The 22,634-nt window shown below is 40.3% G+C and overlaps 1 protein-coding gene across 1 annotated transcript; it reads left to right on the forward strand.

The window, feature by feature from the left end:
* The first annotated feature begins 9,508 nt into the window (after positions 1 to 9,508).
* NSG1 (neuronal vesicle trafficking associated 1) lies at positions 9,509 to 22,462 on the forward strand. The gene is made up of 3 exons (XM_044681762.1): positions 9,509 to 9,580; positions 9,641 to 9,751; positions 22,262 to 22,462. Exons 1-3 carry the CDS (start codon positions 9,509 to 9,511, stop codon positions 22,460 to 22,462), a joined length of 384 nt encoding a protein of 127 aa, XP_044537697.1.
* Positions 22,463 to 22,634: the final 172 nt, after the last annotated feature.

Consider the following 22,634-nt stretch of genomic DNA (forward strand, 5'->3'; position numbering starts at 1 on the left):
CTGGAAAAGCACAGCTTTGAACCCTGATTCCGGACTCAGTGTCTTTTAGGACCAGATTCAGGAGCAGCCAACGGGACATGCATCATTTTCAAAGATCAGACAAAAGATTAGGTTCTTGAATGGCTCCATTCATTTGGTAAGCTTTTAGCACGTATGTCACAAAACCTTTTACAAGGTGCTTTATCGGCAGTCGTGGCAAAAAGGAAACAATGAAGTTTGGAAATTTAGCTTTTGTTTTTTTTCCAGTAATTAGGAAGCAGGGTTCTGTAAAATTAAGAAGAAGAAGAAAAGAAGAGCTACAAATTCCCTTCAGCCTTCTGGTTCATCAATACATTCGTGTTTTCCCTGGGAGTTACACCATTTTCCCAAGTTCTAATTAGACCCATCAGCTTATTGGAGCAGATGGTACTGATCATTTAAAAAGGTCTTTAGCTTTAATGATCTTAGTGGGATAAATGTAGAGTGAGAAGGGACCTTAAAGGTCATTTAGTCTAAGACTCTCATATTGCAGATGAGGAGACTGAGGCCAAGAGAAGTGACTTATTCATGGTCACATGAGAATAAGTCACAGAGCTGGGAGTGGAAGTCAGATTCTCTGATATCAGCTCTGACTCTCTCTCCATGGTACCATCCCTTTCTCTCTGCAGTGTGTGTGTGTGTGTGTGTGTGTGTGTGTGTGTGTGTGTAAATTCCAGTCCCCAGTATGGAGCTTCCCTTCACTAATGCAGATTTGGAAACTTGTAACCTTTAGTATCTGAGAGTTGTCTGGGGATCCCAAGAGCTCAAGTGATGGATGGTTCCCATGGCTTGTGTCAGAAATAAGATTTGGACCAGGGTCTTCCTGATGCCAAGGCTGGCCCTTTATTCACTGCCCAATGGCAGCTCCTTGTTATTTCTCATGCAAAAAAGTCTAAACTCCTTAGACTGACATTTGTCAATGAGGAACAGGAGCAAAGAACACTCATGTGTGAGCAAATAAGACTGGGGGAAGCATCATGGCGCCAGGCAGTGGAGCCAGAAGAGCTGCTTGTATGCTGGCTTTGTCATTCAGTAGCTGTATGACCGTAAGTCACTTTGGCCTCTTTGGGACCAGTTTTATCATCTGTAAAATAAGGGAATGGATGACCTCCAAGGTCCTTTCTAGCTCTAAATCTAACTGAGTGACCTTTACTTCACTCATTCTTTGTCACCTGGAAAATGGGGTAGTGTTTCTTGTATTGCCTTGGTAGTTGTATAGTGCTTATTTTATGCCAGGCCTTTAAGCCCTTTACAATTATTATCTTTTGATCCTCACAATGCTAAGCACCTTACAATTATTATATAATTTGATCCTCATGACAATCCTACAGGGTAGGTGCTGTTATTGTCCCCATTTTATAGTCGAGAAAAGAGGAGAAGTAACTATCCCAGGGTAACTCATCTAGGAAGTACTTATCTGAGGCTGAATTTGAACTCAGATCTTCCCGATTCCAGGCACAGTGTTCCATTCACTGTACTACCAGCTTGCCTATAACACAGGTTTGTTGTAAGGTAAGTACTTTGCAAATCATAAAATATCATATAAACATGAGCTACTGCTCATTTTTTCTTTTATAAAGTTCTATTCTTTTTTTAATTTATTTTTTAGGGTGCTGAGAAAGTGTCACACTTTTAACTAACAAATTTCCACATAAATTTTCTGAAGTTACATGATCCATTTTGTCTTCCTCCCTGCTTTTCTCCCCTCTCCCAGAGCTGACAAGCAATTCAGTCTGGTTTATAGATGTGTTATCATGCAAATCAAATTTCCATATTATTCTTTTAAGCAAATAATCTTGTAAAACCAAGACCCCAAGTCATATAATCAAATAAATAAGTGATAAATCATATGATTTTTTTCTGCATTTCTACTCCAACAGTTCTTTCTCTGGAGGTGGATAGCATCTTTGTCACAAGTCCCTCAGAATTGTCCTGGATCATTGCATTGCTGTTAGTAGCTAAGTCTATCACATTTGATCGTTCCACAGTATTGCAGTTACTGTGTATAATGATCTGGTTCTGCTCATTTCATCTGCATCAGTTCACATAGGTCTTTCTAGCTCTTTCTGAAAATCTCCTGTTTATCATTCCTTATAGCATAATAGCATTCCATCAGCAGCATATGCCACAATTTATTCAGTCATTCTCCAGTTGAGGGACATCCCTTTAGTTTCCAATTCTTTGCCACACAAAAAGAGCAGTTATAAATATTTTTGTACAAACAGGTCCTTTCCCATTTTTTTTTATCTCTTTGGGATGCAGACCTGTAGTGGTATTACTAGACCAAAAGGCATGCATTCTTTTATAGCCCTTTGGGCATAATTCCAAATTGCCATCCAGAATGGTTGGACCAATTCACAACTCTTCCAGTAATGTATTACTGTCCCAATTTTGTCACATTCCCTCCAACATTTTATCATTTTCCTTTGCTGTCATATTGGCCAGTCTGATAGGTGTGAGGTGGTACCTCAGAGTTGTTTTAATTTGCATTATGTGATAGAACTTTTTTCATATGATTATTGATAGTTTTGATTTCTTCATCTGAAAATTGCCTATTCATATCCTCTGACCATTTATCAATTGGGGAATGAATTGGATTCTTATCAATTGGACTTAGTTTCACGAAAGGTTCTATTCTTGACAATCTTCCCAGCCTCACTTAACTCATTTCACTCCCCCAATACTCCAGCCACTAGGGACTCCTTTCTGTGTTCTATGCATCTGCCATCTTTTCTCTCTGTTCTTGCTCATTGTGTTCCCAGTGCCTGGAATGGCCACCCTACCCCCATCTCCTAGAATTCCCATCTGTTTCTCGAGACGTAGCTCTCCTGATGTCCCTTCTAAGAAGGCTTACTCATCCCATGCCCGGACATCTCATCTGCATTTTTGTGGTTCTTGCATGTGTCTATCTCTTCTGCACAAAGGAAGGAGCAGTATCTTACTCACTTTGGGCTCCCTCTCACTGCCTAGTCTTGTGCCTATGGCATTGTAGGTGCTCAGGAATGTTCGCTGGCTTGCCAATGAAAGCACTCAGTATTTATAAAGAAATGTTCTGAAATAGGACAAGATGCAGGGCCCGCCATATTGCTCCATTAGCTTTAAAATCTGATTTAGTACAGGGCATCCATTAGTGCAGTTTTAAGCTATGCACCAATAATTTGGGGACATGTTGTATTTGGCAGTGGTCTCTGGCCATCAGAATCTTAGAGCTGAAAGGGAACCTAGAGATGATCTAGGCCAGTGGTGTCAAACTCAAATAGAAAGGGACCTTTACTATGGTGTGTTGTTTAGTTGTTTTTAGTCATCTGACTCTTCGTGACCTGTTTTGAGGTTTTCTTGGCAAAGATACTGGAGTGGTTTGCCATTTTCTTCTCCAGATCATTTTACAGATGAAGAAACTGAGGCAAACTAGGTTAAATGACTTGCCTAAGGTCGCTCAGCTAGTAAGTATCTGAAGTCAGCATATTGACATGGAAAACCACAAATTAACATTGTCTATATTGTATGATATCTTTATATATTTTGTTAAACATTTTCTAATTCCATTTTCATCTGGTTCAGCACCCAGGATGTAGTGCCCAGAGCATCAGTTTGATACCTCTGATCTAGGCCAGATCCTTTTTCTATTTGGTGAATCCTACAGACCCCTTTTGAGAATATTGTTTTTAGATACATCAAATAAATGATCAAGGAAACCAATTAGATGGAAATACAGTAAGCAAAATGTTCTCTAAAAACAAACAAAAGAAAAAACAAATCCACGGGAAGTCTATTGGCCTCCCAAGCTAGGGATTCTTATTCCTACTAAATTGTTCGGTCAGTGGAGATGTACAGACTTTTGCCTTTATTTTAGCAAAAAGAACAACATACTACATCCATCCAACTGCTTGTCCAGTCCTTTCATTAAAAAAAAAATCCTTACCTTCTGTCCTAGTAACAACTCTAAGACAGAAGGGAAATGGCTAAGCAAAAGGTGTTGTGACTTGCCTGGGGTCAGACAATTAGGAAGTGTCTGAGGCCACATTTGAACCCAGGTTCTTCCAACTCCAGGCCTGGCCCTCTATCCACTGAGCCACCTTGCTGCTCCTCAGTCCTTTTATTTTTTAAATGAGGGAACTCAGAACCAGAGAATTGACTTGCTCTGGGTTTCACAGGCGCCTTCTTGGTTCACATCCAAGGGATCATAGTTTCCGAAGTACCCAAAGGACCTTGTTTGACTTGTCTGACGACATAGAACCCAAGGATGGTGTTAGAGTACGCCTCTAGAGAAATGTAATTAGAGAATTACTGGAGAGTCTTTCCATTTTGTGTAAGTATTAGAGTTATCTCATACTCTGGGATGACATTGAAGCTGATGGCCAAGGAAAGCTAAGCCCAAAGAACTCTGCAAAATTTTTGGTGTCATATTAATTTGAAAATCTGGAGCAGATCTTGTGGGGGGGGGGGGAAGACAATTTCCCCTGAAATTCAATAGAATGAGAGATTATTTCTGGAGGAAATACTGCTAAAACCACAATCCCATTGGAATGATTATTTCCTCCACTGATTCTTCCATGATTCTTGTCTATATCTTTCTAGAAATCCTCTGTAGAGGCCTTACGTGTCTGTTTCTTTGAATATTCCTTGGTTTCCAGTGCTGTGCTCAGGCTGTCCATCCATTATGCCATTCCTGATACGTGGCCAGCTCACTTCCTTTTTCCTGGCCGTATATGTCCCTACCAGCGTCTTTCAGGCCACTTCTCTCTTGTGAGTCATGGCTTGTAATATGCTTTAGCATGCAAGGAAATGTCTTTCTGGAAATAAAGTGATTTACAGGGGTAGCGAGGTAGCACAGGTCGAGCACCAGGCCTGGAGAGGGAAATTCTGGGTTAAAATCTGGCCTCAGACACTTCCTAGCTGTGTGATCCCGGGCAAGTCATTTAACCCTAATTGCTTAGCTCTTATATTTTAGAATTGATGCAAAGATAGAAAGTAAGGGCTTAAAAAAAAAGGAAGAGGAAATAAAATGATTACTTACAAAAGCGACACGGCTTATAAGTCTTTATCCTTGCCATCAGTAGATGTGTGAAAGAGCACAATCTTGAAGCTTAGCTCGTAGGAGACCAGATGGTACAAGCTGTGCACCATAAAGCCATAAGCAACTGCTTAAGTGTCTGAAGAACAATCGTGTGAAGAACAATAAAAAAGGCTCAGTGAGGATGCCTTCCTTCTCTTCCTGGGGCTATTGGACTTGGGAAATTGGAAGGCATAATAGGGACTTCTCTCACATACTCATTTCAGCTTTTGTTCTGTTTAGAACCTAGAAGAGTGTGACACAAAACAGTCACACTCTAAGGGTTTACTGGCTGAAAAACGGAGGCTCAGAAACAACACAGAGCCTCCTGCCTCTTGCCTCCTGCCAGAGATGGCTGGGGGGGGGGGGTGTCCAATGGATAGAGTGCTGGACCTAGAGTCAGGGAAGCCTGATTTCAAATCTAGACTCAGACACTTACTTGCTGTGAGACCCTGGGTGAGTCACTTAACTTCTGTCTGCCTCAGTTTCCCCAACTATAAAAATCAGGATAATAAAGACACCCACCTCACTGTGTTGTTGTGAAGAGAGATTTGTGAAGTAGTTAGCATGGGGCTTGGTACCCATTAGGTGCTTGTTTCCTCCCTTCTTGGCACCTAAATCTCATCCTAAACTCTTAAAAAATTTTTTAAAATCCTTATCTGTCTTGGATTTAATACTATGTATTGGTTCTAAGACAGAAGAGTGGTGAGGGCTAGGCAATGGGGGTTAAGTGATTTGTCCAGGGTCACATAGCTTGGAAGATTTGAATCTAAAACCTCACATCTCTAAGCCTGGCTCTCAACCCACTGAGCCCCCTAGCTGTCCCCTCCCCCCCCAAAACTCTTGGTATTCCCATCATTCCTAGGCACTCTTAGTTGGATAAAGACTATTTCAGCTGAGTCTTCCATGCTATAGTGTAATGAAACTGGCCTCCAGGGTCCACAGTGGGATGGGGAGAGCATCTTTGTTCTCTTGTCTATGTGCCATTGCCCCACATCTCTCAGGGACCAGCACACGTGTCCCATCTAATCTGAAGACTTTCCTGATCCTCCCCCCATTGGGGTGGTTTCACGACATCCTCTCACAAAGGGAGTCTTGTAGCACTGAGTCCTCTCACGCATTTTGTATAAATGGAGATGTTGAACCTTGGACTTCATCCCCCACAAGTCCCTTTTTCCCCAAATTCCCTTTAATCTCTCCTATGCCTCCACATTTGTGTGGTCACGTTATTGTTTTATAAGTTCTGTAGCTCCTCCCTCTCTCTCTCTCTTCTTCACCAGCATGGCTGATGTTAGTTTAGCACCTTTTCACTCTAGTTTTTTTATGTGAGTGTATTATTAATAAAAAACTTTATAAAATAGAATACTTAGTTATTGAATATTAATTTTCAAATCCACAATTTGCTATCTCTTGTGTTATAGCATCACCCCCAGACTGTAGACACTTTGAAGGCAGGACAAGGTGACACACACCTTGGAGTCTCCCCCAGTGACTCATGTCATTGATGCTTGTTGAGTAAATGAAGGGCATGAGGCTCCTCCATTGATGGAGAGCACGGGCTGGCACGCTGCCCCCTCTAAGGCGCACTGGAGAGAAAGTGCTTCATAACCTGAAAGCACTGATAATTCTGGGAAGCAGCAGCCCAGGCAGAATGGTTAGTCATTCAGTCAGTACCTCCTGTGTGCCAGGCACTACTCTAAGTGTTAGAAATAGCAAAAAGGGGTAAAACCAGCCCCTGGCCTCTAGGAGCTCCCCAACAGGGGAGAGGATGAGCAAACAAAGAGGGACAAGCGAGCTTTTCAAACAGGAAAGCACTAGAATTGAGAGGGGTTGGGGCCACACACACAATCATCACATCTTCATATGAACCTTTAAATCTTCCCATAATGAGGTGGTGCAGTGGATAGAACACTGGGCTTCTCAGAAGCATCTTCATGAGTTCAAATCTTGTCTTTGATACTTACTAGCTGTGGGACCCTGAGCAAGTCACTTTACCTTTTTTAATCTCAAGTTTCCTCATCTATAAAATGAGCTGGAGTAGGAAATGGCAAACCACTCCATATCTTTGCCAAGAAAACCCCAAATGGGATTACAGACATTTGGATGTTGAACAATGGCAATAATCTCCCCAAATCTACCACCTTGTACCCCTTCCTACCCTTTAAGTGGATAATATTTAGTGTCCCTCAGTTTTTATTCAGTGAACATTCAATTCCTATTAAACACAGAAGATGATGTTTCAAAAAAAAAAAAAAAAGAGAGAAAGGCTTTCAAGATTTCACATTCAGGACCTCAGATGTTTCTTATCCATGGCCCCTGTGTGGAAAGAGAGGACAGGTAACATTATCCCCATTCAACAGATGAGAAAACTGAGGTTGAAAGAAGGGGAATGATTTGGACAAAGGAACGACCATTGGACATAGGCTCTGGTCTTGGCTTTTCTCCTGGCTGGATGTATGACCTTGGAAAAGTCACTTTTCTTCGGGCCTCAATTTCGTTGGGGGGAAAATGACACAAAGTTGACCTTATCTCATTTAGGCAAGGAGATGGGAAGTGGAATGTCATGCATGAAGAACAAGTAAAGGGATCTGGCACTGTGGAATTCAAGGTCTCTTCTGACTAAATTTTCCCGATTGGCATTTGGATAAACCTCCGAGTGATGAGAAAGGGCATAGTTGCTAAGTGTTCAAAGGACGAAGGCGCCATGCTAGATGGTAGAAATTGCTCTTTACAGTTAGAACAGCAATATTTAAGGACTAAATATGCCTTTTAGGAACTTATCTGTTGACTATCCAGAGGAAGGTGATCTGCCCCTGCCCTAGGATGTCTTTATCCCCTTCAAACACTCGAGAACAATGGCTCCCTTCTCCATTTGTTACTCTTTGGGAGAGTTTGATATTTGGCTCTTTTTTTATCCTTCCTTATAAATTAGCCTCCCCTTATCCTGAGTCATTTTTGTGTTTGTTCTGAACTCTTCTTCCAGTTTCTGTACATTCTTCTGCCCTTTGGGAAGATAGTCCTTTGATTGCCACCAGATGTTAATCCTTTTTCCCTGGCTAGATTTCCCAAGTAGATATGGCTTAATATTGTTTCAGACAGGATAAATAACTGTATCAAGTACTAATGATTCTAAATGTTAATGGAGGGGATTCCAAAATAGCAGAATCAAGCCTGTTTAGGCTTCTAACAGATTCCATGGAGCTAGAATCTGATTGCTTGCCAATTTAATGATAATTTTTCTACATCAGGCTCCTTCATCTGACAGAGGAGGAAACTCAGTCTCCTAGAGGCAAAGTGATTTGTCTATTAAGTAGCAAAGACACCCCTAATGTAACAGTGGCTAACATTTAACTAGCAACTGTTATGTGTCAGGCACTGTGGTAAATGCTTTATAAATATGATCTCATTTTGCTTTCACAAGAGCTTTGAGAGGTAGGTGCTATTATCATAGATGAAGAAACTGAAGCAAAAAGAGGTTAAGTGATGTGTCCAGCTAGTTGAGTATGTGAAGCATATTTGAACTGAATTTGAATTCAGATCTTCTTGACTCTAGACCCTGAATTCTATCCTTGGTGCCACCTAGCTGCCCCCCTCTCCCCAGAAGATTTTGTGAGCTGCTGTCATTTATCACCTTGTGGCCATTCCTCTGGTGATGAGCCTCTCCCGCCATAGTTAGACTGGTTCTTGGATGGCAGATGGACACAGTCTTTCTTCCACATCTAGTCAAAGCCTTGGAAGCTCTGCTGATCCTTACACTGAATTTGCAGAGAATCCAAGGACCCAGGGTCACCTCCATGTCACAATGAGACTTTAGAGGACGACTTTCAATCGGGGTGTCAATAAATAGATGCATGACTGTTCCCTAAACATCTTTCTTTAGACTTTTCATGATTTTCATAGTTCTAGTAGCTGAATTATTCTATGTCATTGGGTTGGATTCTGGTGCTCAACATCTGATGTCAAGCTAAACAGCCTGCCTCAATTCTTCTTTAAGCCATAGTGTCCTTTCTGAGTTTGAGTTTATAACCTAAAAATCCAGTACAACTGTGAGTTGTCATTACCAGTAAAAAATAATCACTTAAATTTGTAAGTTATAATAATAATTTGTAAACTATAATAAAAATCACTTAAATTTAGAATGTGCGAAGTTTTCCCATCTATTTTATCATTCAACACTCAAAAGCCATGTAAAATAGGTAGTGCAAGTGTTATCCTAGTTTTATGCATAGGGAAACTGAGTCCCAGAGGTTGAAGCTTGCCCCAGGTTACATGATAAGTGATGAGGTTAGTACATAAAACTCTACTTCCTACTGAAATGATCTGTCTCCTCTATCATGTTGCCTCCCAGATGATGGAAGCCTTCAGGTAGATAATGGATGAATGACCACTCATCAGGGAGCTTAGAGAGGGAATTCCAGTTCAGATATTTCACACCAGATGGCTTCTGGGGTCCACGATGAGATTCTGGGATGCTTTACTGGAGCCATTAACATTAGTGAGAGTCAAGCAGTAAATGCACAAGCCCAAAGGGAAATGTTCTGGTCCTCATCTTCTGGTTTCTCTCTGCAGGTGACAGTTCTGGTCCTCTTTGCTTTGGCGTTCCTGACCTGTGTTGTCTTCCTGGTCGTCTACAAGGTTTACAAGTATGATCATACTTGTCCAGAAGGATTTGTTTTTAAGGTAAAGCAATAAATCATCCATGAGGCATTGGGGATTTATTATCACGTTGGTCCTTGTAGGCTGTACTTCCCTCATCCCCAAACCTGGAGTATATAAAGCCCAAGGTCGGTCAATGATCAGTATTGTTTTTCAATATAAGCATATGGCTTGTTTTTCCTTTTGAAGATGGCTGTTGGGATTGTCCCACATTTGGGATCAATCCATACCAAGAAGTGATTCCTCTTTTCTTATCTGTGTTTTGGGGAAATCTCTCGATACTTTGGCACAGTCCTTCTTGCAACATTTTGGAATATAAGCTCTTTGAAGGCAAGGACTACTTTATTCTGTCTTGGTATCACTAGAGCTTAGCACAAATAGCCACTTAATAAATGTTTGTTAAATAAAGTGGGTTTCATACATTCTTAAAATTCTCAAACCATGGTGGAGAGAACATGTAAGTTGAATGTTGGGGTGAATTGAAAAAAATAATTTGGATTGAGTACTTGTTTGAAACACAGAAATAGGAATTGCATTAAACTAAGAGACAGAAGACCTCAAATTCTAACCCCATCTTTGCCACTATGTGACTTTGGCTACATTATTTTTTTCTTTAGGCCTTCTATTCCTTATCTAGCAAATGAAGGAGGTGAGGATTTTTTAATTGGAAGAGGCCTTGGAGCAAATCTGGTCCAACCCTATTTATAAATGAGGAAATAGAAGCAAAAAAACAAAAAACCCAGAAAGGAAGAAACAGGAAAAAAAGAAACAGAAAGGAAGTGATGTAGCCAGGATCACATGAATAATAAGGTCCAGAGATGGGCTTTAAACACAGCTTTCTAAGGTTTCTTCTAGCTTTAACACTCTATGCCCTATATTCTAAGGATAATTTACAATTCTAATTTAATTAATCAAACATTTCTCAGGTGCCTGCTATGAGCAGTGCTGGGAACATAACTAAGAAACTTTAAAGAGTTTATGATCTGTAATATTGGTGAAAATAAGGATATTATAAATTTGTATGGTCCTTTAAAATTCTCATAAACATTTTTATATCCATTATCTCATTTGATCCTTGTAACAATCCTTGAGTTAGGGAGGTGAAATATTCCCTTTTTATAGATGGGGAACAAGGGCTCAGAGAAACTGTTTAAGAATAATGTTAATAATATTAATAACTGACATGTATATAGCATTCTAGAATTAGCAATGGGTGTGATATACATTATTTCATTTGAGTCTCACAATAACCCTGGCCAAGAATTATTTTTGCTTTTTAAAAATTTTATTTTTATTGTCATGCAAGCAAGACACACTTCCATATTGGTTATTGTTGTAAGAGCAAAGTCACACATAACCAAAACCCCCAAATAAAGCCATAAATATACTGATGTGAAAGATGACCACAACAGTTCTTTCCCTGGAGGTGGAGTGTACTCCCTGTCATAAGTCTTTCAGGATTGTCCCAGATCATTGCATTGCTGAGAGCAGCCAAGTTTTCACAGAGAATCATTATCCAATATTGCTATTATTGTGTACAATGTTCTCCTGGGTCTGCTTATTTCACTCTGCATCAGTTCCTGCAGATCTTTCCAGCTTTTTCTGAAATCATCTTGCTTATCATTTCTTATAGCACAATAGTATTCCCTCACCAACATGTACCACAATTTGTTCAGCCATTCCCCAACTGATGGACATCCCCTTGATTTCCAGTTCTTTACCACCACAAAAAGAGCTGCTATAAATATTTTTGTACAAGTAGATCCTTTCCCCTTTTTTATTATCTCTTTGGGATACAGATCCAGTAGTGGTATTCCCGGATTAAAGGGTATGCACAGTTTTGTAGTCCTTTGGACAGAGTTTCAAATTGTCCTCCAGAATGATTGGATCAGTTTACAACTCCACCAACAATGCATTAGTGTCCCAATTTTGTCATATTCCCTCCAATATTTACCACTTTACTTTTCTGCCATATTGTTGGCCAAATATTAACACACTCTCTAATTTATAGATGAAGATGCAAGGACAGAGTTGGTAGTTACTTGCCCATGGTCATTCTGTAAGTATGGGATGGGAACCCGTCTTCCTGACTTCAATAGTTTGGCTAAAGTCACATGGTTAATAAATGATAGAAAAAGGACTTAACTCCAAATCTTATAGTGAACTGGATGAGTATTAGCTTTTAATAGCCAGCAAAGGTTACTATTAATTATAAGTGAGAGTATGTGCAGGTTAACATTGTCTTTTTTCACTGTAGTGTGTAGACAAATCATAGGATTTCTATACAAATTTATTTCATGTGTTCTTGAACTTAGTAATACAGGTTTAAAATATATTTTAAGAACAGAGTAAAAACCTGAAATATGAGCTAGGGAAGAAAATTAGGTCTTCAGATTTTTTTTTAAAATTGAAAATATATGGCACAGAAGAGGGGGCAGATGGCCAGAGCTGTAGGCATTCTCAGGATAAGTGTTTATTCAGAAAAGGTTTATTGAGTATTACTGTGTGCTAGGGGCATGGGGGATACCAAACCATATAAGACACGGATGTCTACCTATAAACAAATGCCTTTGGCAGCAAAGTAGCAGCATGGCATCTGAGGTTCTTTCTGAAAAATGTTGAGAGCTGGCAGTGATCTCAGTGTCCATCTGGTCCAGCCAATAGCCAGAAGGAATTTCTACTATGACCTAAATGAGAAGTAGTTATCTAGCCTCTATTGAAGAACTCTCCTGTCAAGGCTGCCCTTTCTGCTTTTGCACAACTATTAAGTGGTAGGAAGTTTTTCTTGACACGAAGCTTAAATTAGCCCCTTTGCAACTTATACTCATTTTTTGATTGTTGTTGTTCTGCCCTCCGGTTCCAAAGGAACAAGCCAAGTGCCTGTTTAGAAACCCGTCTTTCAGAAACCCGAATAGAGCCATCCTGCAGCCACTGAGTCATTTCTTCTAAATATTCCCACATTCTTCAACCAATCTTCCTGTAGCATGGACTTAATAGGGATAACACCTCACAATCAATGAAACTATAAAGTCTGAATAATAATAATAATAATAATATTCCTACTAGGATGCTCTCTCCAATAGACATCTTTTGGCTTACTAATAACCCTCTTAAACTCTAGTACCCAGAAGTGAACAGGGTTCCAAATGAGATCTTATGAGGGCAGAATAGGGTAGAACTCTACTTTTCTCTTCCTGGAGGCTGTACACATCACACTCTGAATCCTATTGAGCTAAATTTCTGAAATCCACTAAAATTCTGAAATCTTTTCAAGAACAATCATGTTGTTCTAATCCTTGCTCCCCTCTCTTGTGTTTGTAGACCTGGTTTTTGTACCAAGGGCAAGACCTCACATTTATTCCCAGGGAATTTCATCTTATTAGAGTCAATAATGCTCTAGTCTAGCCTATCAGGGCTTTTTGGATCCTGACTCTTTCATCTGGCATGCTAGCTCTCTCTCTCAGCTTTGTGTCCATCACCTGTACAGTGGATGGCACAAGAGTGTCTAGCATGGAGTTCCTACAACTAGGAAGGGGGCTATGCTCTAGGAGCAAAGTAGAACTGAAATAGCTCCAAAGAAATTTGAGATGAGCAGGGTCAGAGACATCTCCATCCCAGATGTTCATATGGGGTATATGTGTCCAACTTGTCATAGAGCCTTCTAAACTCATATTGGTCTTATTGGCCATAGTCAGACATATCGTACATGGATCCCAATGTGGTGATGCCATTTTAGTCCTCTGGGTATGAAAGACAACAACTAACCAACTAAGCATCTCCTAGTGTTTTTATCTAAGTCATTAACAAAGATATTCCATAACCCCAAACTTGAAAGTATGCTACTGGAGACATGCTACCATATGGATGTTGAGCCATTAATGACTGATACTTGTTGAGTCCAACCAGCCAACCAGTTTTGAATGCATCCAACCGTAATGCTGTCTAGTCCATATTTTCCATCCTTTCTATGAGAATAATATGAGATACTCTAGCAAAATCTTTGTTAAAACTGAGGTAAATTCTGCCCTTAAAACATCTGCTCACAGTGTGAACCTGGGAAAGTCCCTTCACCTATCTGTGACTCATTCTTTTTACCTTGGATTGGACTTAATGATTTCTAGATTCTAAATCTATAATTCTACAATCCCATAGGTCCGGAAAGCTGCAGAGACTAATTCAATATTACATGGATAATAAGATGCAAAGCTTAGGTGAATAACTATAAAGACATAATTGTTAGGTGGCTCAGTGGACTGAGAGGCAGGCCTATAGATGGGAGGTCTGAGTTTCACATATGACCCCATTATCTAGCCCTTATCATCTTAAGACAGAAGATAAGGTTTTTGTTATTGTTTTAAAAGATAGTTAATTCCAAAATCTATTTCAAATCTAATCCCAAATCCCTTTTCTTCCAGATGGTTCTATATGGCTTTCCCTACTTTGAGGGTTCCTCTAAGGAGAAAACTAAAATCACTCCATTGAGTCACATTAATAATAGTCAGCATTTATAGGGCACCTACTGTGTGCTAGGCATTCTGCTAATTGCTTTATAATTATTATCATCCCACTGGTCTTCACAAAAACCCTGGGAGGTAGATACTATTATGTTCTCCATTTTATAGTTGAAGAAATTGGGGCAACCAGAGATTAATTAACTTATCCAAGGTCATTTAGCTAGTGTCTGAGTCTAGATTCGAACTCAGGTCTTCCTGACTCCAAGCTCATTCATTGCATCTTCCAGCTGTCCCATGGGGCACAATGAATTAAAAATTCAGAATGGATCTTAAACCTCCTTTCTCAGGGTCATTTCTGCTATATTAAAATACATAGAAATCCACATTACATGCAGAAGGGACACAACTCATGAAGAGCCATTTCTTCAAATGCTCTCAGGAATCATACACATTATAGACCAGACACAGAGATGTGGTTTGAATGATAGGGTACAGTCAGGTAGAATCAGCACCATTTGCTCAAACTCAAAAAGCAGGGATTAATCAATTGATTTCAGCTTGGAGGAGAGAATCTATTAGAGTATCCCAGGTCTCGTGTCCCTGGCCTTTTCTGTTCAATATTCTGATTTGATGATTGACTTGGCTGAAGGGAAAACTGGGATATTTGTCAAATTTACTTATGGCAAAAAGCTGAGAGACTAGTTAATCCATTGGATGGCAAAGCTGGTATTCAAAAAGATTTTTCTGACAATTTGGAAGGCTGGACTAAGTCCAAGAAAATAAAATTTAATAAAGATAACATTTTGCAAGGTACAACGAAACTATATAAAATCCTACACACAAGGATAATATTCCTACTACGATGTCCCATTGTGGCATGGAGGTGACACTGAGTTTTCAAAGAGTCAAAGCTTTAACGGGGTCTATCAAGCCAGAAATGTTTTTGAATACCAAGTCTACCTTCCAAGGACCCACTGAGTGGCTCATCAACATTGGACTGGTCCTTTGATAATGAATTCTATGGACATGCAACTCATAAAACAAGAGAAAAATACAAAATGGCCCTAGGTCCTGAGTAACCCCTTCGACTTCTGCAATGACACTTTTCATCCCATCTAGAAAGTTTCCCATGGCTATTAGTGTTCTAAATGCAAAATTCTTGTTCAAAGAGCAACAAATGGACATTCAATTACTCCTAATAGTTGATATTTACATAGGTGTGCTCATAATCTTACACAAATATTATTTCTCTTGAGTCTCACAAGCCCATAAGACATTATTATTCTCATTTTACCAATTGGGAAGATTTTTGAAGGACACATAGTAAGTTAATAAAGTAGAGTTTGAACTCAAGGCTTCTCAGATCCCAAGACCAGTGTTCTATTTACTATACCACGCTCATTCTCTGGGATATACAAACAATTCATGTGAAAATTACTTGGGAATTTTCATGGATGCCTCTTGAAATTTTGATCAATGTGACATGGCAATCCAAAAAGCTAGTATGATTTTTATGTAGCATTTATAGATTTATAATGCCTAGAGTAAGGGAGAGTCTATCATGCTATAAACATTCTGAGTATGGCCTCCTTTTGACTATGGTATCTTTTTCTTCTGCCCTGATCACATAACAATTGGAATTTTCTCCAATTCTAGGAGACATATTGAAAAACAAGAGCAAATCCTTAGAACAACCCAAATGGTGACCTCTCTCAGCGCCTCAATTTCCTCATATGTAAAATGAGATTGGAATAGATTTATAATATCTCCTCCAGATCTAACACTAATTCCAATTCCAACAGCTGTTTGTTTAAAAAATTATTAAAGAAATGATTTAACTATAAACGAACCTTGAATTCTATGTGCCACCAATTTGAGTTTCTCATTTCAGTTTTCTCAACTAATGGAAATATTTGGCATTAAGCACAATGTTAAATAATAAAACTATACATACACAACACACACACATTAAGCACAATGTTAAATAATAAAACTATACATACACAACACACACACAAAGGTTCGTCCTTTGTTTTGAAAAGGACCAATGACATCAGAGGGTGATGTCTTGACCTTTGTGTGAATTGGATTTAAATGAGGCGGTTACACAAAGTCTGTGTGTGTGTGTGTGTGTGTGTGTGTGTGTGTGTGTGTGTGTGTGTGTAGAGCAAGAGGAAGGGAGAGAGGAAGAGAAGAGAGGGGTGAGAGAGAGAGAATAGGTGGGGAAGAGAAGAAAGAGAGAAGAGAGAAAGGAGGGGGGGAGGAGAAAGCAAGGAGGGAGGAGAGGGAGGGAAGAGAAAGAGAGGAGGGGAGGAAGAGGGAAAGGGACAGAGACAGCATCAGAGAGAGAGAGAGAGAGAGACAGAAAGAAACAGAGAGAGAGGTAGGGAGAGTTAAGAGAGGAGGGGAAAGTGAATTTTATTAAGGAGATTTGGACATGGTTGTAGGAATTAGGGATAGAATAAGAAGAGCCTGAAAACTGGAGAGAATGCAGGGTGATGGTTGTGGGTACAATTTGTTGGAAAGATGGTAGATGATGGAATACAGAGGAAGAGGCATTGGCTCAACCTCTTCATCAGAGACTGGAATAAAAGAGGAAATAATGAGCAATGTCAGTGAATGAAGTGGGAGAAGGGGAGAATACGTGGTAGACTTCAGTTTTATTTGGATCAAGCAGGAAGTGAGTCTTTTAGCAGAGGGGTTTAGGAGAAGGTATGCTGGTCTGTTTGGAGTAGCCACTCTGGTGACTGGGGCAATCATTTAGGGAGGAATATCTTTTGTTGCAATAAGGACTCAGTTGAGATAAAAAATAATAGTGACTCATTATCACTGAACCATTTAGAAAGAACTCTACTATTTGTTTCATTTGATTCTTATACTACCACAGACCTCCCTATTCCAATACAATTTATTTTTCATCTTCATTCAGGCAGGTAACCTTGATAGGTCTGAATTTCTTCATCTCAAAATGAGATTGATCTATGTTGTATGTGTTTGTTTGTTTTTTAAGACCCTCACCTTCTGTCTTAAAACCAGTACTGTGTATTGGTTCCAAGGCAGAAGAGAAGTAGGGCTGGGCAATGGGAGTTGAGTGACCTGTCCAGGGTCACACACTTAAGTGTCTAAGGCCAAATTTGAACCCAGGACCTCTTGTATCTTGGCTTGGGTTCAATCCATTTAATCACCCAGCTGTCCCTGCCCCCCCATGCCTCTTTGGGGTTTATTCTAGCTTTGAATCTCTGATTTTATGACCCCCACCATGACCTTCTCAATCCCCAGCTTTCCCTGCTTCAACCTTTTTGCATATTCCTGCTCCTACTTAATTAATTTAGATTCAACATATATTTATATAGGGCAGGGCACCCTGGCTGCTATAAATACAAAAAGGGAAAGACGGAAAAACACAAAACACAAAACACAAACAAAATAAAAAGACTATAGAAAAAGTCACAGTCTTTAAGGAGAATCAATTTTATTGGGAGTGAGGTATAACACATAAATATATAAGCATGTATAAAATGATAGCATTTACTTACCTACAATTAGGAAAAATGGGTGGAAGAGAGCCCTAACAACACCTCAAAAGCTCAATATGGTGGAATGATTGCTGGTTTTGGAGCCAGAGGATCTGTGTTCAAATTCCACCTCTGTTACTTATTAGTAAACTTGGGCAAGTGACCACACTTCCTCATCTGTACAATGGAGGCTAAAATGTAGTCTATAATCCTATAAATTCCATTTGCAAAGGGTTTCCTCCTTATCCTGTAATTCAGAGAAATTTTGAGAGGCAAGATGGCACAGCGAATAAGGGTCCTGGACTTCCTGGACTCCAGTCATGCTTCAGACACTTCTTAGCTGTGTGGCTCTGGGCACGATGGCCTAATAATGCTCCTTCCTGCTGGCGGTGACCCTGTGCACAAGGGCCATTAGGGCTTCCTGGAGGAGGGAGCCCCCTGGCTACACTTGAGAAAAGCTAATAATTCTTACTGGTGAGGATCAATATGAGTTCCAGTAAGGGGAACAGCTGGTGAAAGGGCATGAAGAGGGGGGTAGCTAGATGGCTCAGTTGAGCTTTGCCTGGAGATGGGAGGTTCAGGGTTCAAATCTGGTCTTGGACACTTCCTAGCTGTGGGACTCTGGGCAAGTTATTCCACCTTGACTGCCCAGTCCTTGCCGACTGAAAATAGAGGTTTAAAAAAAAGGACCAAGGATGACTCCAAGACTCCAAATCCAAGAGAGTGGGAGAATGAGATGCCCTAAATAGCAACAAATTAAAAGGTGCATGTGTGTTTAAGGGAAGGAGAGAGATGATGAAAGGAAGTGAATGCAGGGGACGCAGCTGACTTTTCCTAGGAGTTCGGCTAGGACCAGGAGGAGAGATTTTGGACAATGGCTCAGTGTGGTCTAATAAAGGGTTTTCAAGGTTGTGGAGGAATCTTGGGCATGTTGGATGGCAGCAGGGAAGGAATAATTCTTCACATTTGTTTTGTGCTACTTTTTGAAAAACTCCTTACTTTCTATTGATATTAAGTATCTGTTCCAAGGGCAAAAGAACAGAAAGGGCTAGGCAACTGAGGTTAAAATCATTTGCCCATTCCCTCCACTTCCTTTTTATTGTTTTCCCCCATTAGGCTGTAAGTAAGGTCCTTGAGGCCAGGAACTTTTGATCTGTAATCCCGGTGCTTAGCAAAGTGACCCGGCATATTTGTTGTTGTTAAGAGGCTTCAGTGATATCCAACTCTTCGTGATCCCTTTTGGGGATTTCTTGGCAGAAATACTGGAGTGAGTTGCCCCTTCCTTCTCCAGCTCATTTTACAGATGGGGAAACTGAGGCAAACAGGGAAAAGTACTTGCCCAGGTGTCTAAAGGCCAGATTTAAACTCAGGAATAAAAATCTTTCAGACTCCAAACCTAGCACTCTATCTACTGTGCCACCCGGCATACCCGTGTGTCCCAGGACACTGCAGGTACCCCCAAACTTCAGTGGTTCCCTAAACTGGTGCTGAAAGCCCTCTCCCAGCTGGTCTTGATAGCTTTCTAGTTGGCACTCGCAGAACCACCTGCAGGCATGTTGTGGTTCATCTAAAACACCACCCTGTGCCCCTCAAACGTGCTTGGCACTCTGGCATCTCTCTTCCCTACTTACGCCTGGTCCTAATTCTCTCCTGATCTGTTTAATTGCACTTATCCCTCAGCTCTAAAACCACGCATGCAGGAAGGCTTTCTTGGTCTTCTGGGTGATTTTCACCCTTGGGCTTCCCATAGCATTTTATAACTCCTTTGTGCATTTTTTTCACATTATATTTTAGAGCTCTCTGTGTCTAGATCTTATTTGTCCACTTAAACCAGAGGAGAAATTCAGCAAGAGAGGCGACTACCCTGTTTTATCTCCACTTTTTGTCCTGGCCAGAGGGTAATAACACCCTGCTGGGCACTTGTAGGTACTTAAGAAATACTGGTTGTTACTCTAACCACAGGAGCTGTTCACATTTCTGGGCTTTAAGGTTTTAGCCTGTGAAGTAGCTGGGGCAAATGTGACGAGGAATCTGAGCCTTGGCTTCTCCTAAAGATGGCTGGTGTGATTAAGTGCTTGAACCCTAGGTCTCCTAATTCCAAATCCAGTCTTGGTTTCACTTCTTCCTCAAAAGGAAGGGATAGAGGGGCCGTAGACTTATTTACTGCTCTGTGCCACGCACTCAGCCAAGTCCTTTACAAATATCTCATTTGGCAACCCTGGGCCAATGGCAATGTAGTATCTATGGTAGACAGGTTGACCATTGGCTAGTTTTAGAAAAAACATTTTTGGAGGATTTCTTTCTTTCTTACCAACCATGTTACAGATTAATTGCAGTTAATTGCTTCACTAGTTTCATGCCCGAGATTTATGGTGTGTCATGATCTGCCTCATCAAGAGGAAAATGTTCAACAAGGATCTAGTACTCAGGCCATCTTACTCATCCATTGGATTAGGATCAAGAATTGGTGGCAATAATTTCAAGTCCAGAAGGCAACTAGAGAGTTCATGCACTGTTTTGAAGAAAGAGAAGTAAACAAGAAAGGAAAAGCATCGGCTCAAATGAGTTTTTAGCCACAAGAATGCAGCTTCCTGGTCATGCTCTAGAATCAGTATTCATTTGTTCTCATTTCCCACATATACAGTATAGCACAATCTTCACCAATCCTCAGACACTTGCAGATAATGGACAAATTTTTTTAAAGGATGAAATTATGCTTTTTATTTCTTCAGACTGAGCTAAGAAAATTTTTTGCCAAGAAAATTCCATTAGTTTAATTATTATTAATCTATTGCATAGGATTTTAGAGCTAGAGAGGACTCCAGTATCATTCTGCCCAACATTCTAATTTTATAGATCTGGTCAACAGACTCAGAAAGGTTGGGTCACTTGCCCAAGATCATACAAATAGTAAGAAAAACAGCTGTGATTTGAACCCAACTCTTCCGAGTCCAAATCCTTTGTCCTTTCCTGCTGGCCCGTCATTCCTCAATAGCCTGAAACCACAATGGTTTTCTGATTAATTTGCAGTTAGCCCGATCTGTGTGAATTAATCTTATGACAAGGCAGTACTTTCTTCTATTAAAAAAAAGTGCTATTAATATAAAGTGTATTGCTAATATCAAGTTTCAATAAATAAAATTCTGTGAACATTTAGAAATCTAGTACATGCAGGGCACTGTACTAGTTATTGGGGACAATACAAAGATACACACAATACAGTCTCTGTTTTAATGGAACTGACCATTTTTTAGAGATATGAAACACACATGTAAAGAAGTAAAATAATAGTGGAAATAGAAAAGCAAATGCTTGCCTGAAGAAACAAAGTTCATTTCCAATGGTTAGAGGGTATGGATTGGGAAGGAAGGAATCAAGCATTAATTTATTAAGCACCAGGAACTCTGCTAAATGTTTTACAAATATGATCTTATTTGATTCCTTGCAATGACCACGGGGTTATTTATCACCCTCATTTTATGGCTGGGGAGCCTGAGGTTAGGTGACTTGCCAGGGCAAGAGTGGTCACTCAGCTAGTAAGTTATTTGAGGCTAGAATTAAACTCAGGTCTCCCAGACTCCAGGCTCAGCACTTTTTCACTGTACCACCAGCTGTTTACTTGGAAAGGAGGTATTTCATGTGAGTCTTAGCAGACAAGTCTGATTTCAAAAGAAAGGGAGGGAGGAGAACTTTCAAGAAAGTTTCAAGCATTGGAGGTTATAAAAAAAAATGTAGGATATATGCATTAGTAAGAAACAAGATGGCAGAAACCCAGAAATAAAGCTAATGGTAGCATCAAGGAAGGACTGAAGTTAAGGAGGGTGCCCTAACCTCCCAAAGAACAGAGCCTACCTTTAAAAAGGCTGAGAAAAGGAGCAGACATTTACAAAAACAACACCTAACTATAGAGAAGTTTTATGGTGACAAAGAGCAAGGTACAGACACAGAAGAGGACAGTGGAAGCAAAACAGACACATGCAAAGTCCAAAAGAAAAATATGAATTGGACTCAGAATCTGGAAGAGCTCAAAAAGGATTTTAAAAAACCAAGTAAGAGAGGAAAAGGAAAAATGGGGAAATGAAAACAATGCAAGAAGAAATGGACCAAATGAAAAAGCTGATGGAGGAAAATCATTCCTTAAAAATTAGAATTGGGCAACTAGAAGCTAATGACTTCATAAGATATCAAGAAACATGGTGGGGAAAATAGTGGCGTTGCAGAGGGTTTTGTTACGGTGCTGTTTGGGCTTTATTCTTTAGGCAATGGAGAGAAGCTACAAAGGAGGTTTTTGTTTTCAGTACGGAACGGGAGCATCTTGTTCGGATCTGTGGATCAGGAAGAGATTAGGGTACTCTAAGAAGGAGGGGGTGGAGAGGGCAGAAGGCAGAGAACAGATACTGGTGAGGAAGCATTAGTCCCCCAGACTTAAATGACATTCTGGGCTTGGTCCCTGGCAGCTGGAGGACAAAGGAGCGGATGGGTACTGGAGATTGTGATGGAAATCCAGCAATGTCTGTCTATTTTGAGATAAAAGGTGGCATCCAAATAATCTGTTTTTCTTTCAGAATAATCAATGCATTCCAGCAGGATTAGAGAACTACTACTCGGAACAGGACTCCAATGCCCGGGGGAAATTTTACACAGTCATAAACCACTACAACTTGGCCAAGCAAACCATCACTCGCTCTGTGTCTCCATGGATGTCAGTGTTGTCGGAGGAGAAACTGTCAGAGCAGGAGACGGAAGCGGCTGAGAAGTCCGCTTAGTGGGATGGGCCCGTCCTTTATGCTGTCATTGGAAGGTAACCGAGGGACTTTAAGGAACATTTCATTAAATATAATTATGGATAATTTAGAGGTTACTCATTTATGGTGCAACTGCTTCTGTCTGCTGATACTGCTTTGCCAATCAAACTTGCTGTGGAACATTCCTGGGCGT

The sequence above is a fragment of the Gracilinanus agilis genome, chromosome 6, assembly GCF_016433145.1.
Source record: "Gracilinanus agilis isolate LMUSP501 chromosome 6, AgileGrace, whole genome shotgun sequence".
NCBI lineage: Eukaryota > Metazoa > Chordata > Mammalia > Didelphimorphia > Didelphidae > Gracilinanus > Gracilinanus agilis.

Coding starts and splice junctions, on each gene's coding strand:
- NSG1 (XM_044681762.1), top strand. CDS start 9,509: ATGGCTTCTGGGGTCCACGATGAGATTCTGGGATGCTTTACTGGAGCC. Junction 9,581..9,640: donor ACATTAGTGAGAGTCAAGCA/GTAAATGCACAA, acceptor TTCTCTCTGCAG/GTGACAGTTCTGGTCCTCTT. Junction 9,752..22,261: donor CAGAAGGATTTGTTTTTAAG/GTAAAGCAATAA, acceptor TTTTTCTTTCAG/AATAATCAATGCATTCCAGC.